The following is a 21249-nucleotide window of genomic DNA, read 5'->3' as shown; positions in this document are numbered from 1 at the left end:
GTGTTACTTCTAGCACTGAGGCTTCATTGACTTGCAGTAAAACAATATGAGCAGCTGAGAAGGCTCCCTTTCCATTAAAGGTGAGATTAAAAAAAAACCCACCGTACAGATTTCCTCCAAAATGGGAAGCACTGATGAACAGATGCACATGTATATACCACCACCTGATCATTAGATGGTACTCTGCAAATACCTGCAATGCAATTTCACAAACATCTGGGCTACTAAGCCTAGCTGGTTCTTCAGGCAGGAGCTGGTCAAACAGGGCAGGACTTCAACACCAAATTTATCCCTATGTGTACACAATCTGTCTGTTCTCTCCCCCCCCCCACCAAATGTTTCTTGCAGAATCTGAGTTGGTTCTGGGATTTCAATTGCAAGACAGGAATAAACTCCTCTCATTACTGACCAGTATATATAACGTGTTCAAAGGCTTTCTGAGGGTAGGTATTGAGGCAGCTCGCACTAATGAAGATTTGTAAGTGCAGGAAGAGATAACTTCTTAATTCTTCTGTAATTTGTTTTTTTCTTTAAATCAAGCAGAGGAAATCACATGCAAGGAATGCCACATAATGCAAGACTAGGACTGCATATGTGGCCATTGAGACAGCAGGACATGCACAAGGCAAGGTACAAAACCCACCTTATCGTGCATAAATGTTACGATACAAGCATCATCATTGCATTCTCAAGTTTTTTAGCTGCAAATGTATCCAAACGTCACCTCCCAGATAATACAATGTAACAAGGGGAATAATAAATCATCTATCAAAAGGTAAAACATTAAATAAGAACTTACTCCACAACAATTGCATGGCTTCTTGAAAGATGTACAATACAGTTCAAAATATTTGGAGCTCAAGGCAAGAATCATCAGAAATATTCAAGGCATATATGATAAGAAAAGCCAGACTAGATTTTCATAATCTTTCGCCTATAAAATATATGAATGCCAGAAAGAAAATAGGCCCTATAAAACCATAATGTTCTCCATAAGGTTTTGCCTGTAACATAAAATATCTTTAATCTCTCTTCTCAACAAAGGCATCCATAAATGCATGAAAAAGAAAATAGATGCTATGCTCCTATTTTGAGCTATGAAGATTTGCAAATAAAACAGATACACCTAAATTCATTCATTCATTCAGACTGACATCCTTAAATTGGATTAAGCAAGCAAATAATTTTAAGTAGCTTTAATAATATTCAAGGCTTCTCATATTACACAGAATACTGTCCTGTCTTTGATACAGTTATATGCTAATGTGTCCTTACTGGCACCAGTTTAAACAGCAGCAAGCCATGAATAATGCTACTATGGTACATCATTCCATAAGTCATTTTCTGAACTGGCTGTAGTAGCAATTTTCCCAGTTATGGGTCTGTTGTTTAGTGCATTTTTGGCTACAACTCTGCACACTGTCATTACAGTTTTGAAAGACAAAAGATTCTACCAACAGCCAAAAAAAAGACACTGCAATTCAAAGTTAAGAATGCTAGTAGATTCATGCATGGACCGAAAGACAGAAGCCAGTGAACTGCACCTTCCAGTACACACTCTCATCAGAGTTACTTAATCATGGAACATTTTATAGACTAGGTTGGTTGCCTTTTAATATTGCATACTTTACCGAGGTTATCACTTGACCTGTGACCATACTATTTAAAGCTAATTAAATACTGACATAGGCGAGGACAGATGGAGAAAACACACCAAAATGCTTGTATTTGTCCATATGAATCTATTGTGTTATTTAATGAATTTCTAAAAGAACCCAAAACCACTTACTGTCTTGAGATAAACAGAGTTCTTTTTATCTCATGCACAGAAGAAATTAATTGGTCTGACTACAATGAGAGATAAAAGTGATTCTCTATTAGTCCGTTTATAACGAGCATCACATACAGTGCAGATGTATAAATCAGAGCACAAATTCAGCTTCATGTTCTTCACTTCATTTTACTTACCATCAGTTCCTATTTTACTTTTAAGGTCAGTACAAGACTGGAAAAGACACAAGAAAAGACTGAATATTGAAGAATACTTCTTTAGTCATTAGTTGTTTGCAATTTTAATGGCGTTAGCACATTTTTGAAGCATAAACTAGTTAGCTTTACAATGTTCAAATACTGTTAATCTTAAAAGACTGCTCATTTGAAGCCTGCACTCTCCCACTCCATTTACAAACTGCCCCTACTCCCTTACACTTGATGCCTTGTTTGCAGTGTCTTGGTCAGGATACAAATAGAGTGGGCTCTGCAATGAATTTGCTCTTGGAGGTGGTTGTGTAGTTGTCAGTCTTTCAGAATTTCCTGGAGAATTCTCCCTCCACCTTGGACTTGCCCGCTCTTCAGACATTTCCCACACAGATGGGCATGGGGAGGTAAAATTCATGGTGGATCGTGAGAGGTAGTTCTCCTGAAGACCTTCTTCTTGGAGGCACCTGTTAGAAAGCACTTCTTTTTCTTTGGAGTTTCGCCATTTCATCCTTCGATTCTGAAACCAGATTTTCACCTGTTTGCAAGTTAACAAGAGTTTATTATCATTCTTTGCTTTAAACAACTTTCCCCTAACAAGTGGTTTTTTTCCTTTCCATCCTCTTAGTTTCACATTCCTTCCTTATTTGTTGTTACAGTAGAGAACCAGTGAAGCCAGCTAACTGACACTATCGGAGGATTTTCCCATCACTATTTACTACACCTAGAACAAATAATCTCCTTGAATTTCACCACCTATAACAGATGATTACTTAGCTTAGGCTGGAAAATGGACAGCCCAATAGCTAGGGATAGAAGAGTTTCCTACAAGCAACATCCTTCTAGACAGAAGATAATTCCCAGAGAAAATTAGTACCATCATTCAGAAAACTAAGTGATATTACTGGTGGTGTGAGGGCCTCCATTAAACAGAGGCTGTAAGAATCATGACTGTCCCTTTCACAAACGTAGCTAAAATCAGGTTGGCCATACAGCTTTGAAAAACATGTTGTGACATAGGAGACGGGATTGAGAATTTAAAGACATTTTGTCTACCTGACTAGTTTTCCAGAAGTTGCCTAGAACACATGTGATTTTGAGATAAAATCAACTTTTCAAAAACTTTGAGTTGCAACTCTTAAACACAAGGATTCAAAGGCATTTATGAAATGCTGGGGAAAGCTTGGGGGAATATACAACCAGGAACTGGTTTTACAGGAAGAGAAGAAAGGTGAGGGTGATCAATCAAATTATTCAGATTGTGCACTCTTTTCCCTTAAACATTTGCATTTAGATCTAATATTCAGATACTTGATATGAAGACAAAGGGGGTGTGGTTTCAAAGGTTTGAGAATCATTGCCTTAGATTACATGTACTGTTCCTCCAGCATAACTGGTCAGAAAATTGGAGTAACCTTCACAGCAACTTCTCTTCCTTTCATGAGGGGAATAAAAAAAAGAGATGAATATCATCTGGTCTGTCACAATCAAAAAATTGTATTCTTGTAGTGGTACTGGTTATCTATGTATCATTACATTATATTTTACACACCCAAGGTCTCTTGAATAACAGAAAATAATCTCGAGGAAATAACTTCAATACTAGGAATTTGATTACATTTTGGGAATTTTTTTAGGCAGCACACTGGTGAGTGCACATTTCCATTGAAATAGTTTTCCTGCAGAGATTACAGTTCTGTACATCACACTGAGAAACACCACACTCTGCTTGTTTTTGTGTTTATTGTTGCAGTGTTTGCAACAGTGTCAGAGTCATCGGGTTGCAAGGAACCACCACAGACCACCAGATCTAACCTCCTGTGCAAACTGAAGCCAACTGCAAAGTTAGATCAAATTGTTGAGAGCCTTTCAAGTTCTGAAAATCTCCAAGACAGAGATGACAAGAGCTCTCAGCACCACTCCCATACTCTTCTGTCCCCCAGACAGCTTCTGCACACGTATGTTAAGCACTTTCACTCCTACTGCACACAAAGAAACAGAATTTTACTGTCACCTCTCAGTATTTCATCTGCGATCTAGAGGGTTGCATCTACTCCAGCACCTTCAGAATCCTACCTGTCAGCAACTACCAAGCTCATTTTCTGTTGTTACATGCCCTCACAAACTTTTTTTTTCCTCCCAGTTTCTTTCAGATTTTGTGCTCTTCAAGCCAGGCATTTTTCCTTTGTTTTTATCTGCAGATAGGTGAGGCCCCGAAGATTCCAGATTGGGCTACTGCTGCTCAGAACCACTATTAATGTAGCTGTTCAGTCAGAACAGCTCACTGGAGGCATTAGACCCTCAGCTAAACTCTAAAATCCTGCAGTAGACCAACTCAGATTCATGCAAAAAATCCCATGAAATGTGAATTGGCAAGTAAAATGGGAGTGTTTTAGAAGGTCACCCTGCAAAGCTTTTCTTCTTATTGTATCTCTCAGGTCTGAAAATCTCTTTCTTTGTGCAGTCAAGTGTCTTTCCATAGGAATGGTTGCCTGTCTCTTTGGGCAGAACAGTTCCAGAGGAAGTGCTGTGACTGCGTTGTCCCTAGTTATTAATCTGTGAGTGCAAAGGGTGCTCAGTGGAATAAAGGAATGATCTATGCTCTCATGTTTTATCTACTGCCTTTAGAGCAATGGGATGGAGCAGTTTCCTCCCCCAAAGCTTCCAAGGGGGCTCTGTTGGACAGCAAAAAAAGAGAGTTGTGAATGAAACACAGAGGTCATGGTTCTTTGTGTGAAAATGGAGACATCAATTTTTGAATGCATACATACAGGAAATAAACCAGGAAACTGTTCAAGTATTCCCTGGTTTAAACTGCCATTGATTTATTGAGGTCTTTGCAGATAAAAGAGCAGGTAAAAGAGCTCCAGGCTGCCCCTGCACTGTTCAATTTTCCTCCTTCAAAGCCATTTTAAAGATTTTTCTCCAAAAGGACATTCTTTACCTGAGACTCCTTTAGACCCAGGTTAAGGGCCAGTTTCTTCCTGTCTGTTTTACTAATATACTTCTGCTTCTGGAACATTTTCTCCAAAGCTTTCCTCTGGTCTTCAGAAAAGACAGCTCTTCTTAATATGCCTCTCCGGGATTTGGAGTTAGACTCCTGGGTCAGAAGAGGCAGCACATTTTCCTCTCCTAGTAGAAATAGATGAGAATTTCCCATTACATCTATCACGTATCAGAGAAATATTAAGTGCTGTTCATTATAACGTTTGCAGACTCTTGTCCCACTTTTGATTTGTTGGTGTTATAAGTGTGTTGTAATGCTTCAATCATGTTCATTAAGGACTAAATCCTTGCTTGCAACTAGAGGTGTTGTCAGTAGTCAAGAGTCTCCCCCTGACATGGTACAAAGAAAATCAGATGAGTTCATAGAGGAATATTAGGACAGAGCCCATGCTACTGCAAAATTCAAATACAGTCAGGGAGGAACTTCACTTTTCTTTGCCTGTCATCATCACTGAATAAACTGCAACAAGTTTTCCTATGAGTTTATTTACTCCTTGTGTGGAATGTAAAATGAAAGAAAAGTGGTCTGTAATAGTGATTCAAAGAAACTAAACAGGCTTTCCTCTATTTTTTTTTTTTTTAATAATGAAAGGGTTTCAGAGTGATCTATTTCTCAGAAAATCCCTGATCATTCACTTAGTTATTCTGGAAACTACAGCAATTTCTATATTAGAGGATTTGGAGAGTACTTGGACTTACTCCTTTCAGCCTGCTTTGACATCTCATAACACATCCTGGGAGGGCAGTTTTCAGTGAATACAATCACATCCCCTCAATGCACACCTAGAGGGAGCCCTACCCTGGAAAACAGCCTACAGCCTCAAAGCTGAGGGACAGAGCTGCAGTGAAGAAGTAGAAGTGTACACACAAAGAGCACAGAAACCCCAAGATACATCTCTTGTGTTCCTCATACCCAATAAAACCTAAAGCCATAGTGTTTTCCCATGCTCCCTGTCCCCTAGAAAGATACGGTGTATGAGAAGCAGTCCTTGGTGAGGCTTCATATGCTTCCAGTGCACCCAGCTTCCTCAAATACTCAGGAAGCAGGAGCAGGGATCAGTTGAATAGGGCCCGTCATCACGCATGGCATGTGATAATTAGGGAGATGCAAGCAGGCCAGGAAACAGGTGCACTTTGGCTCAGAAACCTGTGCCATGGCTGTACAGCCACTGACACCTACCATCTTGATGTAGGAGTGGCAATTCAGATGCAAGCTGCCCTCCTGCTGTCCACCTTCTCAAGTCCATGGGCCTAGATTGCCCTTCCAGCTTATAGTTACACCAGCTGCAAGGTGTGCTGCTGCTCAATTCCTACAAAGGATCCGATCATCTTCATATCAAAGCCAAAAGCAAATTCCCCCTGAAAAGCAGATTTTCTAAAATACTAAACATTTTTTTTGTGTAGAAGTCTATCTATTCTGATCAGCTGCAATGGGGTGGGGGGGAAATTAAATACATTTTTTCAATTGATATAGTGCTCTTGAAAATACTAATGAAATCCAGATGCAGCTTCTACAAAATGTCCTTGGGGCTACACTACATTTCAATTTCTGTATATTATACATATATACACATGGGTATTTGTATCTTTAAACATCCTCATATACTGAAGATATTGTAATATAATGAAGTCTGTATCTGCATACCTTGCAAAGTTGACTAAATACTTTTGTAGCCATGTGTTACTGATTTGATATTACATACACTACCCCTGCATCCTGCTTCCAGCTCTGACCAGAAGAGCAGAGCATCAAAAGCTGAGCAAGTGTACAATGACTATTCCCTAAAATAACACTACCCCTCAAACTTAGTGAATTTAGGTACCTTTTTCCAGGCAGCCTCTGAGAAGTTTCTGCTGAATTGTCAGCCATTCTCAGGTTTACTGGATGGTATCGTCTGGCAGCAGCAGAACTGGTACCATCTCTCATCCCTACTGTGGGATGAGAGACACCAGCAAGGGAAGAGGCGTAACAGGGCTGGTCCTCACCTCCCAGCCACAGTTCCACAATGGAGTTGTCAGCCAAGGACAGAGGAAGCCAAATTATGTGACCCCTTAAAATTTGTCTTGCCTGGTTGGTTGTTAACAGTCAGTCAGCAAGGAAACAACCTCCTGCTGGAGACTCAAGGCAGAAATTAATTCCTGTACAGGTAGTATGTAGGGTCCAGCTCTACACCTATATTAGATGAATTTAATAGTGAGGCATCTTTACACTCTAAGGCACTATATATGATGGATTTTAAAAGATTAACTGAACAAAATTTAATGATGAGCAGAATGCTCAGAAGCATTAACAAACAGCCTATGGAGCAAAAAATCTGAAATCTACCACCAACTGAGTAGCCTAGAGAATTTCTTTAAAAATAAGCCATATTCTAAAAAGCATTCCAACTGTTACACAAAAATGAAATTTCAGTTTGTGGATTATAGGATTTTTCAGTGCAGCGGGATAGGCAGTATAAATATACATTTCAACAATTCCAGCAAAATTAAATATGTCAGTTTGCAGCTCATCACTCTGAATATGCAGCAGGTTTAGTGTTCTGCTGACACAAATATGACCAACTATTTCCTATGTTACTGATTTGATTTTTGTTAAGTCTTTCCTTTGTATCCTAATATATAGTGATAAATGTCCTCTTAATCTGTGGAACAATCTTCATTTGCCTTCATGGCAGAGACCACCTTGAAGGAGCAAGTAAAAGCTTTAGTCATGGTTTCCATTTTTTCATTAGAATTCAATACATTCTAGTTAAATGGACAATTAATAGGTCACTTCCAAAATAGTAGTGTATCAGTCCTGGTTAATAAACAATCCCCACAGTTGATAATGGGCCTATGTATTCAGCAAGTCCCTGTATACACTCAGCTCATCCACTAAATCCCTTTTCAGGTAGACAGGGTTATATGGGAAGATGAGCTAGAATGAGTCTATAAAAGTCAGTTTCATTCACTGCTTTATTTTTCAGTCAAGTGCTTTAAATGGTGTCCAGAAAATCTCTTGGAATGTGAGACAGGAGAAAAGACTGGCATATAGAGTATTGCTTTATGGCTATACAAAAGGGCAACTGACCCTTGCCCAGGCCTTTTCAATGTGAAATGGTTCCTAAAGTTCATCTGCACAGTGAAAAATTGTGGTGAGGTCGCGTGTGGATGAGTAAAGTGAAAGTGGTGATTGGTCATGGTGCTGTCAGCCATTGTGGGAGAGCCGAGGCCATGTAAAACGCTCTGTGGGAAAGTGTCAGCCCCCTAAAGAGGTGCTCAGAAACTTGCAGCTCATTAAACTGCCAGCATTTGCTGCCTCACTTGTCAAGAATCATTCAACTTAGCAACTGTCCTTCTGAAACATTCATAAAAAGCGTGCACTTTAGTCAGGAATAGTTTGAATGCAATTGTGATAAAAAAGTATATGCCAGAGCATGTATAAGCTCCAATTTTCATTTGGATTTGACAAGCAATTTGTGCTTTTTTTTTCTGTTTTGAAGAAAGAGGAAGAGTGCTGCTTCTGTTTGCATTCCTGAGCCATAAGCACAAAATCATAACTGTCCATTCTTAAACTATTGCATGCAATCTTCCCAATCAAGGTTAAATTTAGTTTTGGATTAAATGGACTCTTAATCCTGAATGGATAGTGTACACTGGTCAAAATTCTCTTCAACATACTTCTTAAATTTTTTACATTATGATTACAAAAGAGAAAGAAAATTAAACATGTGCACACATTTGACTGCTACAAAAAGAATGATTGTTGTATTTAAATAATGCTAAAGCTTCCTGAATCATAATTTATCCCTAACAAACATTAAAATGCAGCACACATTTTATGATCCTCCAGCTCTTTTCTTATTTGCAAGTATTTATTGACACTGATTTTTAAGAGAGTTACTGATTTTAAAGAATTGTTTCTAGCAAACTGAAAACAAGGCACTTTCCTAGGTTAGCTCTGTCTGGGTGTCTCAATGCCATTAGAAACCTCTCACAATTGCTCAGTGTACTTAAGTTTGATAAATCTTTGGAAGCCCTCTGAATAGGATTGCAGTGATTTTACTAAGGAATTAGCTGCTGCCATTGCATCACCAATTAGTTTTCCAGAACACATTAAATCCTGCTGCTTTGGTTTACAGAATAACTCAAGCATTACTGATGAAGCATAAAAACTTACTTGGAAAAGCAGTGGGGGATGCAGGGTGCTGACAGGACCCACCGCAGCATGCTGAGTAGAATGGCGGGGCTCGGAGGAAAAAGTGTTTGGAAAGAGCTGCAAAGAAAGCATAGATCTAATTGATTATCCATTGAGCTTAGGTGATATTCATAACAACAGTCCTCCAAAAAGTCAGTGTGTAAAGTCCTGCCCCACAAGCTCTTTTTCCTTTTTTCAACATGGTGATATTTTTAAGGCAAACAATGATAAACCAAGTAATTGCTCTTTAATTTAGCAAGGTTATTTTACATGTGTAGCTTAGCTATAATATGCAAAACTCTCCCTATATTTATAAGAATGAAGCTCTGCAGACTAGAAATTTCCTTCCTATAATTGCTGTAATTATGGGGGTTTTCCTAAATATTGGCATTGAACACATTGTTTCAATAATATGTTGTTGAAACAATGACAATAATGAATCTGAAAGTTATTTAAAATAACTCTAGTAAGCATGCCATCTTACAAAAAAAAAAAAAAATCAGCTGGTACTCCAATGCTCAAGCACTCAAACCAATAACATCCTCAACAAGAAACCTTTTTGAATAAAATTTACAAAATGCCATGAGATGAAACAGCTGAGCTCTATAGGCACATACTACAGGGCCTGATTCTGTTATTCTGACTGTCAACTTAGTCTTGCTGGACAAGTGCTCTAAATTTAAACAAACCACTTGCTGAAGGCTCTGCTAGATACAACAAAAAAAAAATCTGCAAAGTCAACTCACAGAATTAGGTAATATTTGGTAAATTTTTTACGGAATTTTTTAAATCAAAGTCTCTCACATCTAAAAAGAGCTTTCAAATCATGGAAAGGTCTTCATTATCTTCATTATCCCTTAATTTTTTTCCATAAGGCTCATGGGCTTTTCCATGAAACTTAATTACCTATCAATTTCTTCTTGTACTACTCAACTATGAAACCTGGAATGTTTTTTTGTTTTGAAAAAGATACATCATTGCTAGAACTGTACACTTTTAAAATGTGATCAGCATCAAAACATCTATGTCTTTCTTGTTTTGGTTTAGGCAGAAAAAAAGTGGCTCTAGAGGCTGTACTGTAGTTGTCCAAATCTCCAGAAAAAAATCCCATTAAATAAAAAAAAAAGTAACTGCACACTTCAGTTAAAAAAAAAAAAAAGAAATCAACAATCAGAAAGAAAGTTAAATAGATAAATGTATCTAAGCCACGCTTCTAATTTTGAAAAGTTTTTCAACTGCAATTAAAAATAAAGATAATTCAAAATTAAGTTTCTGAGAATGTATTAGGACCTCAAAATAAGTTTTGTGACCCTTAAATTTGCTGTTATCCCAGAGCAAAAATATTATTGCTGTAAAATATTTGCTTAAGAAGTAAGATGCAGGTGATATCCTCATGTAACTGAACAAAGAGGTTCCTGAGCTCACTTCTCAAGATTTAGTCTAGATCCTGGGGAATAAACAATGCCATGATGGCACTCTATGTCTATAGCCAACATGTATGCCCAGTTCATAATCTTTTTTAATGTGCTGCAGCTATACTGATGCACAGGTGAAATCTACATTAGGTACGTGAAACTACATCCCTACATCTACTGAAGCTGTTGCACTCAAACCAATGTGCAGCAGTTTTGCAGAGTTATATAAGTAAAAAAACATGTGACATAATACAGGGATATTCAACTCTGTCTTGGGAGTTCTACATACAGAAAAATATTAATACTTCAACATAACGTATCCAAGTATATTTTTATCTTTGATAAAACAACACAGTTCATCACATTAAATGGCTTCCACTACCTGTATGAAACTCCATTAACAGAATTAAAATTGTCCAGAATTATACTGGAATTATACCTGTAGAAATGACATAATACAGTTTTGAAAACAATATAGAGGATGGACTACCTATTATTTTCTTTTCACATATATCACAGTAACTCTACCAATATCTGTTGATCAAGAGACCTAAAGCAAACACACTTTGCTGTTCACAAAAGGCTGAAAATTGCTGAGATGTCAGAATATTAATTATGCCATTTTTTGGCCAGAATGAGGTACACAGTAACCAAAAGGCAGCTGTTGCTCCCAAAGATGTAGAGGAACCTAAAGCAAGGGCAAAATCCTAATAATTTGTATTCAGGACACTTAAGCCTTTTTCTGCTTTATATCTTCATTTCATAAAACTGAGACTGTGTGGAACTAAGTTTTTCACAAAATTCAGTCTTTACAGGTTTAGTTTCACACATGCATGAAAAGCATCAAAGTATGATATAAGTGTCTTTTGGCACTCCAAAAACTGTATTATATGCCTTAAAAGAAAATGTATTGGATCGTATATACAGAAGTATTAAATACCTAGTTTTGTTGGTTTTTTTTTTCACAAAACAAATACTTTTGACACTGGTGCTGTATGCAAAATTTTAGTAATAATATTCACTACATTTACCTTTGTGAATAGAAATCGTTTTACAGACAATAAAATAATACTAAACATGTAAATGGACCTCAAGCTTATCTAGTGCTAAAACTCAGAAAGCAGTTCAGATACTGATATTTTAAAATACACTGCCTGCTCTGAAAATATTCTAAATTGAAAAGCCCTTCCATTATAAAAAGTCATACTGACAATGAGATCGGAAGTTTTCCTTCCAACTAGCCATCATCTTGAGAGTAAGGTTCCTAAATACAGTCCAGCTCAGTTACGCAACTTTGAAAATGGCTTATTATTAAGGACACTGTTTACTCTTTCTACTTCTACCACTGTGAAATAACTCAGTAAATAGTGTAGGCTATCAGGAAAGTGGGAAGGGGTGAAAGAAAAATGGCTGTTGAGGGAAAGTGAAACTGATGGTAAATTTCTGGTATTATCTATACAGGCTCCTTCACTGGACATGCTGCTAGTCTACTGAGGGGTTTTAAAGATAACTGATAAAAAATGTGGTATCAACATGTGAAGAGAGCTGGAACACCTCCAAAAAAATTATTCAGAAAACTGCCTAGAGCCAGCTAACAAAACTAACAACAGGACCAGAAAGACCACAAGCTGCATGAACACTTCAAGTCTCCAAGTCCACATGAACTGCTTTCCACCGTGATGCCTAGGTTCCAGCCCTTGCAGGAAACTTAAATATATTATCCGTAAAATTATCACATTTTATCTGAGAATCTTGGACGGTTTGTGCCCATAACATGGGCACACCTGCAATTTCCTACCTACATCCATTCTTGGCAATGTCTAAAGAAGGCTTTTGCAAAGTTGCAGGGAAGTTTCATGTCATGAAGAGCTTCCCTGAAAACAGTCCTGCAGTAGCTCTGCCAGCTTAGTGATCCAGCTGAGCTGTGTTTCTGCTCCCGAACCACAAGTCCTGGACCTCATGATGAGTCATGGCTCTTCCCCTAGCAGTTACTGTCCTTAGAGTGCAATGTTCCAGCAGCAGTTGTGCTCCCCCAAAGCATTTCAACCAGCTAAAGAGGAGCCTCCAACTGCAAGAACAAAGCAGCAGCCACTGCCACATCCCACCCAAAAGCAACTGCCATCACATGGAACTGGAAAAACTTCCTGAAAGAGCCTGTGGTGCAGGACCCTTCAGAACAGGCTTTCCTGCACTCCCAAAATTACCATTTGCTTCCTATTTATTCCTGTTAAACACAACCACATGAATGCTCAAAGGAAGTCAAGCCAAAAGGGCAAAGCAGAGTAGCATCCACAGATCAGTTTTTAACAATTGCCAAACATTCATAAGAAAGGGTTTTAAAGTTCTAAATATATATATTTTTAATTTCTACACATAACATGGATGCAAGAAGTGGGATTGCATTTTTATGTTGAGTCGTGGTGAAGCTTTCAAAAATTGGCAGAGCAGCCCCCAAAATGGGCTTGAAATGTGCTAACAGCATAATCACTTACATCTACAGCAATGTAATGGCCAAGAGCATCACACTGCAGATTATCTGAAACCACATTAATCACTGTCAGTTTTCAGAGGCATCATTCACATGCCTAATTATTATGTTGTAATTTGTTGTACATGATTTTCACCACCTGAGGAAATACACCAGCCTGAGGCTGGTGACAATACATGGTCAGATCTCACCTCTACAACCCAAAGCAACACCCAAACTCCACAATGTTTGCCAAAGACTCCATGGGTACCCTGGTGTCAGGAGTAAAAGTAGCTTCTACCCTCTCCATGCCTCTTACAAAGCCTTGCTATTGAGAAGATGGGAATCTACCTGTGGATTTACCAGCTTTTTTTCTGGCTTTGTCTTTCCTCAGGATGCCCATGTACTAGTGTGCCTCAGCACTTTATGATTACCAGTTCTTGTCAAAACAGGCATCACTGTTAGTTCTCTGTCTAAAAGTTCACTGCCTTGCCCAAGTTCCTTGTCTGGGCCTCCTGTATAGTCAATGAGAAGAGATAAGTAGCTCTACATAATAATTCATCACCTTAAAACAGACACAGAAGGTGTCTCATCCTCTGGATGCATCTCTCTGTATTGGCTACAGCTTTGACAAGACACCTACTTTTTATTGAACAGCTGAATTACCATGACATTCTTATCCGTCATTCTTCTTATCCCTCTTATCCCATCAAAAGAATACTATCATCTGTACAGCCATAATGTCTCTAAAAAATGTAAAAAATCAGCAAGAAAGTAATTAGTTATTTTGTTTGTTTTTTCAACATATTACAACTTGTTTAGAAATTATTTCCTCAAGCATGGCAAAATTAAGGTCAGCTGCTGCAAGCTGGCATTTCACTGTTTTTTCATTGTTGCAGCACTAATTCAAAATCTTACAATAAGCCAAAATGCATCATGTATTCCTATATTATGCACTGATTAGCCATAATTTTTTACCTGGAACAGTCTTTACTTGTTGCAGCATTGCCAGCTCCAAACAGACAAAAGTCTCAAGATAATATAAACAGTGTGAGTATAAAAAAATAACACATGGTCAGTTCTTTTTTCTTTTTTTTTTTTTTTTAAGGGGTTTAGTATTTTTACATTTGTACAAGGAAATACTTTTTCAAGTTGAAACTTGAGATATTCACATAGTCACAAGGAGGAACATTCTCAACACACATTCAGAATACCTCAAGAGAATTATGTGCTACAACTGCAGACAAAAGCAGCCTCTCATGAAAAATTTTCATAAGCTTTTCAGCACAAAGCAAAAGCCACTTCTCCAGAGTGACAACTCACCTCAAAGAAACAGAGTCCAGGAAACTGAAAATATTTGGATGTATAATTTTATAAATACCAGGGTCTACATAACTGACATTTGAAACAGCCTCCAACTGCTTTATATACCTGCAGTTGTTTTCATTAAAAAAAAAAAAAAATCTTCCCTTTCTGCTGTGGGGTCATGACTGACCACAAAAGTACCATGTAAAACATCAGTTATTTTGCAGAGCTGCTCTATAAAAGAATGCAAATCACCTTCAGAGGGTAATGGAAGCAGAGAATTTGCCTTCCAAAATTTAGGAGGATTTTTTAACAGAAAAAAAAATACATAGTACAATAAAACCTGAAATCTGCACTTGAGTTTGCCCGATGAGATTAATCCTTACCACAGCCATGTGTTTTCTAAAATCATGAGGAATATACTATAGGATTTCAGAAGACCAGTTCTTTCTGCCGTACAAAATACATTTTACAGAAGTTCATTCACTAACTGCAGGCATGCATGACTGATACCATGGTTTCAAATCAGTCAATTTCTTTTCTACAAACTCCACCACTTGTCTTTCCTAGCGAAGCTCTGAGATCTTCTGGTAGGATCTAAATCTTGCCAAGGACCAAACTCGGGATCCTCTTCCTTCTAAGAGATGGCACCACGAGAGTAGCCAAAGGAAGGAGCAGTGTCCAGCCAGTCTCATACTCCTCACTGAGCACAGACTGCCAGACTAGTGGCGGGGTCGGAGAGTAGCTGGCACTAGTCTAGCTCTGGCAACCTCACAATGAGGACAACAGTTTGTCCTCTAAAAGCCATTTTGCAGCCACTCTTAAAATATGCTGGGCATTCCAGACCAATTCTATTAAATGGCTCACAAAGTTAACTGGAAACAGGAAACGTGCTAGTCTGTGATTCCTAATACTTACAAAAACTTCTTTGCTTCCAAAGACAAACTTTCAAAACAATTACAGTGTCTCGGTGCTCCTAGTAATCAGGGAATAAGAAAAGATGCCAAATACATCTCCCCACCTTAAAGAAACTTTCTATCTCCAGAAAACACCAACAAAACAAGAAAATCCTAAAACTTGTCAGTCACCTTGTTGCCTGAGTTAGATGAGTCAAGACAAAACATTGGGCTCTTTCCTGTCTTTTATTTTACTGAAAGCTAGTGTTATATGTCGCTTGAGGACATAGCTTGGCTGCCAGTTGGCTTGAAATCAGTAACAAGCATTAATTCACTAAGAGGTCCAAATGAAAGAAAAAATATCACTTAAATTTCAGTAATTTAATTATCTCCTGGTTGTCATAAAGAAACACAAGACACTTTATTAAGTATGGGAAATAAGATATGTTTGACTCAAGTAAGTATTAAGGATAGAATTGGTGTCATCACCTGAGAAGGAAAAAATTGACATAATTTTCCAGAGACTTAGCCTGCAGAAGATTTGGTTTAATTTCCTTGCAATACTACCAGTTTTCTGTATTATCTTAGGTAAGTCACCTTATTTCTTTTTGCTCCAGCTTCTCCTCTACACAATAGAAATCTCTCCTATCTCACTGGCACAATGTGACGATAACTGCATCAAAATGTAAAATACCCAAACGTTACAAAAAGAAAAGACACATCTATAGCACAAATGTATCTGGATATGTATAAAGTACTATATAGCTCTTCTGATTTCTTTTGTGTTACATGTGCTGTCCTTCATTCTGCTCTATTGTATTCTGATGCTTTAGGCAAAAGTCCCCTAAGACAAATTTCTCAGCAGGTCTTACAATGGAATTATCTCACTGTTTGTTTTGTTGCAGTTTTCAATCTCCTTTCTCTGTTCATCTACAAAAATGCCAAAATTAAAGCAGAAAGTCAGATTCTTTCCACATGACCATATTCATGCTGTAAAGCACTTACTGTCAACCTCCACCAGGACAAATTACTTAAGAAGAGCAGAGATATTTAGAAAAATTATTTCAGGTAGCACAGTAATTTCACATTTCCCAAGGAGGTCACTCAGCTCTAGTGCCAGCCAATACTTCTGGAAACTAAGTCATGAGGAAATATTTGGAGTGGACCTCTTTACAGCACCTGTACTACAAGATACAGCATCTCAGCATCGTCTGGCCAATTTTTATGTGTCAGAAAACACTGAAGAAAACTGTCAAGTCTTCTAATTTATCCAGAAGAGAGCAATAGGCTTGGAGTCAAGGGACTAAAACCCAGATTAGCAAGAAGAAATGGAGGACAGCAAAGAGCATAGGGGCTTCAGGTGAAGTGCAAGAAAGCCTGGGGGAATTCCAAGCCAGTGCAAATTGGCATACCACTGCAGAAGGCTCATGAGTTTATCGTATAGCAGTAATGCTCCTTCTGCTTTTCCTTCCTAAGTTTTACGTACCATGCTCTTTGTTCATGTTCTTCCTAAATGAAACCAAACTAATTTCAAACACCTGCAATGATTACATTTAATTTTTAAAAATGTATAGAATGATGGAAAGTGATTATTTAAACTTTTACAGACAACAAATATACTTATTTCTACCATGCTCATTAGATGATGTGACATTTAGGGTATGACACTTCCTGAGTACTTGTTCTGTTTTTTATTCACAATAATTTTGCAGGAGATATACATAAAATACACATGCAGATGAGCACTTGAAATAGTCCAACTAATACTTTGAAACCTGTAAATTACGGGAAGGAAACTTGCTGATACAACTCAGTTGCTGAGGAGTTACAAAAGGAAAAATCACCATGATCAGATAGCCCAGATCAAGAATGCCATCCCACCTGGTCTCCTTTGCCACCATGGATAAAGTGTTTTCCAATTTACAGAAAGAATACAGGATTTACATTCTTTAGCACTTTTATGGAGTGTTAAAAGGTACCCTAAAATGGAGTGCTTTCTTCACATTTTTCCTTTGGATACTTACAAAAAGGTTCAGCTTATTCAGTTAAGTCCTTGGTGTGATTTTACACTTTGTTCTTTTTGAGAACTTTTGGTGACCTCACCAGAATTTGGGACTACATGAGTCATACACTGTTACACTGTTTCCAAAAAGTCTGGTACTTTTTCAATTTCCTTTTTTTTTTTTTTTTTAATTAAAAAATAAAAGAAAACTTGGCTTATGCCGAGCTAATTTATTAGGGGACTTTTAATCCCTGCATGATCTATAAAGCACTTGCTAGTTCAGAAAGATTTTTTGAAAATAACTTGCTTTATCATTTTCAATATTCTTAAAACTTCGAGAAAGATTTTCCAAAATGCCACGTGATTTGGGGGTTCCAAATATGAGTTTATCCTTAAAAAAAAAAAAATCAGTAAATTAAAAAACCCTACCTAACACAAATTCCTTAGTTAAAATATCTTTAATAAAGGCTAAAATTTTTGTTCTGTCAAAATGCTCCTTTGCCCTATCACTGTATAAACAAGAAACATTACACACAGCCTGACCACCCCAGCTCTACTCACAAATGCAGTGTCTGGTCTGAACAGTTTCCTCAGTATACGCCTACACTAGAGACAAGAGACTCCTTAGAAACCACAAACTGGCTCAGCAAGACAGTTCCAATCTAATTCAAATTTGTGAATGTTGAGGCAACCAAGTGTCCTCACCACTTTAAGACATACAAGTGAGATCAGAATCAACAGGTCCCTGTTAGAATATAAAAGTCATTGTTGCAAGTGTACAGTCACAGGAGAATTTTCTTCTGGGTACACAATGACTGAGGAAACACTAGTACTTCTCCCTGCTCAAATCTAAGAGCCTGGTGCATTTGCCAAGATCTGTGGGAGCTGTGGAATCAGAAGAAGAATAGGACTGGACTCCAAATCACTAGGCAGACTTACTACACTAAAATCACAACTACTACTATGGGTCGATCAAAACAAGAAATAATCCTGGAAACAAGCATTTACAAAACTTGACATTCGGGAACTTCTGCAGCAATTTACCTATAGCTCTTTAAAAAAAAAACAAACAAAAACCCAGACAAACAAACTAACAACAACAAATAAAACCCAACAAAATACCTTTACTTCTAGCAAACAAGCGTGCTGGGGCATCTGCTATCTCTCTACAAATAAGTATAGCATTTTCTCTAGAACTTTTTTTCAGGATAAGGGCAAGGGGCTGGCAAGGATAATATTCATCGAATTGCAGGAAGATGATACTTGTCCTGTTCCCTGGCCGAGCCTATAGTTAAAACAAACACCTTTAAGTAACTGATAATGCTTAAGGTAACACTTACCTGAGAGGTCAGGAACGTTCAGAAACGTTATTGTACACTTTGACTCTGTCCTGCCTACCTTTAAAGTACATAATGCTAAAGGATCAAATACTGCTTTGGATTTTGAAGAACAATTTGCAGGATCTAACTGAAATAAAATTATGTTTGAAAACAATTACTTCTGTTTTCAAAACAAGTCTTTTGGTTTCACATCTCAAAGACTTAATTCAATAAATACAGTTCTGCTTGTCTGATTTTCATTTTAAATGCAATTAAAACTGCATGACCATAAATAAAAATTCTTAAAATACCGCATAATACTGAAATAATTTATGCATTCTAATAGAAAAGTAAAATATGATATAGATAGTGAGTCTAATACCAAATTTAATTAATTGACTACAATCAGTTCCATAACTAACAGAAGTACACATTTCTTACAATATGTTGCTCATGCCCAGACAAAATCTATTTATACGAAAATCGGCACATACAAGAAACTGAATAGGTTTTGAAAACCTGTTTGTTTCCAATTCCATGGCCCGGATTCCTGCGGGCCCCCGGCGGCCGCGAGCTGGTCCCCATCGCCCGGCAGGGCGCTGGCTCTCAGTGTGACACCGGGACGAACGGCTGATAACGCACCTTTACAGCTCTTTAAAACGTTTTTTTATTTTTCCCCCGTCCCTGGTTTTGTCAAAACTTCCAGAAAATTGTCTGTTCTATATGGCTTAATTCTCCTTTTGACAGGAGGAGCTGGATCCTCCACGCCTTGCTGTCCCGCACGGCAGGGCGTGTAGAGAAAGGGGCTGCTGCCTCCCGAGCTATCGCTACTTAGGAGGATGGGACCGCTCGCCTTCCTCCCAAAACTTGGAATTTCAGACTTTCCCGGAGCGCAAGTTGGCGGCGAAGCTTCTAACAGCCCTTGAGGCTGCGGGACGTCAAGATCTGAAAGAACTGCGATTTAACATCACCCGACGCGGCCATCACAGGGCTCTGCCGCGCTCTCTGCACCCACAGGTGCGCCGGCCGGCCGCACTCGGAAGCCGCCGCCCGGCGTCCCGCACCACCCGCTCCTCGGCGTCCCGTTGACAGCGGTAGGGCGAGACCCTCGGCCGGAGCCCTGGGCGCAGCCCCCACCGCGCCCCGGCGGCACGGTACCCAGCGGGGCTCGGCGTCCCGCCGCCGCCTGCGGGCTCCTCGGAGCGTCCGCGCCTCTCCTGCCGCCGTCTCCGCCGTGCGGAGCGCGGGGCCGAGCCCTCGGAAAGCCCCTCGGTCCCATCTCCCCGGCGGCAAGACGCAGGAGGGGCCGGCGCTCACCTGTGGCTGCCGGCGGGAAGATGCCGCCTCTCTCCGCCGCCGCGGCCCGCGCTGGCGGGCGGCCGCCGTCCGCCGCAGAGGGGTTGAGCACTTGGAAAGCCCATCTTGCCGGGAAGGGACCCCCTGAGGGGTTGATTTGTTCCGCCGCGGGGCACAGCTTGAGGGGCACGGGGTTGGCGGGGAGGGGACGGAGCTGGGCAGGGCTCGGCGCCCCGGCGCGCAGCAAGTTCTCGATGAGGAAACTTTTGCCCAGGTTGCCGAAACCTGGCGCCGCCGGCAGGTTGAGGAAAGCCGAGGAGCCCACCAGGTCCCAGTAAAAGGCGCTGGGCAGCATAGCGAGAGTTTCTACCCTCCTCGCCCTGCCCAGCCCGGCCCGGCCGCCGCGGCCCCTCACTGGGCTGGGACGGGGCGCCGGGCTATGGGGCCGGGCGGGCCGGCGGGGCGCCTCCCCGAGGGCTGTGGGGAGCGGAGCGGAGGGCTCGGTGAGGCCGTCCGTGGAGACGCCGCGCCTCTCCGCCGGGCTGGAAGGTGTGTCCAAGCGCATTCATTATGTCAGCCGGGGACGAGGAGTGATGGACGCGGCCAACAATGCCGTCTTGCCCAGCAGCCCCCCGGGGCGGGGGCAGGGCGGGGAGCTGAGGTGGCTGTCCCGCCGTGCCCGCCCCGACATGGCGGCGGGTCGCGTCTCCCGCTGCGGGGTGCACCTGTGCGAGGGGACGGGAGGGGAAGGGAAAGGCCGCTGGCCTCCGTCCCGGCGGGGAAGTGGCTCCGGTACTGGCCGCGGAGAGATCATGTCGACCTAATGATCCCATGAGGTAATGGGAAGATAGTCATTAGCTCACTCCCTCTGGGCATTTTTATCTGGCCTTTTTTTTTTTTTTTTTCTTTCTTTCTTTAGTTGCCCATACATAGCATGCACGCTGGATTTTCAACATTTGTCTTAATAAATCTGATTAAGATCAGCACAGTACTGTTAATCATGTTTTTCTCAAGATGTTGGACGAAGCTTTGTGTGGGCATAAACATTCTTTGTCCAGAATAGCTTAGTGCATTTCTACTTCCTTGCATGTATTCTTCATTTGCTTACAAATCACGTAATATGGCAAAGATGTCTCATTTTGCAGTTCAGACATGCATGCAGAAAGTTAAAATTGGATGCTGTTCCAAAGTCCTGAAAGCACCTCCCTGTTTTGCAGAGAAATCCTTTTATTTCAAAGCAGCTCTTCACCGGTCAAATCTTGAGAATATTCCCTGCAAAATCCACTGGAGGAGGTGCATCCCTTATTTTTGTATAGCAGCAGAGGCATAACCCTTGGACATCAGGGTGGTTCAAAGCTAAAACCAGCTGGATTAGTGGAATCATCTGCG

At 40.0% G+C, this 21249-nt stretch overlaps 1 protein-coding gene across 1 annotated transcript; it reads right to left on the bottom strand.

Moving 5' to 3' along the window:
* Positions 1-1181: 1181 nt before the first annotated feature.
* DBX2 (developing brain homeobox 2) lies at positions 1182-20522 on the bottom strand. The gene is made up of 4 exons (XM_053943010.1): positions 19882-20522; positions 9143-9238; positions 4922-5109; positions 1182-2515 (listed from the first exon to the last, which is right to left on the bottom strand). The coding sequence occupies exons 1-4, from the start codon at positions 20423-20425 to the stop codon at positions 2195-2197; spliced, it is 1149 nt and encodes a 382-aa protein (XP_053798985.1). The 5' UTR covers positions 20426-20522; the 3' UTR covers positions 1182-2194.
* Positions 20523-21249: the final 727 nt, after the last annotated feature.

Source organism: Vidua chalybeata, chromosome 5, assembly GCF_026979565.1.
Source record: "Vidua chalybeata isolate OUT-0048 chromosome 5, bVidCha1 merged haplotype, whole genome shotgun sequence".
Taxonomy (NCBI): Eukaryota; Metazoa; Chordata; class Aves; order Passeriformes; family Viduidae; genus Vidua; species Vidua chalybeata.
This window is presented reverse-complemented; position numbering and strand designations above follow the sequence as displayed.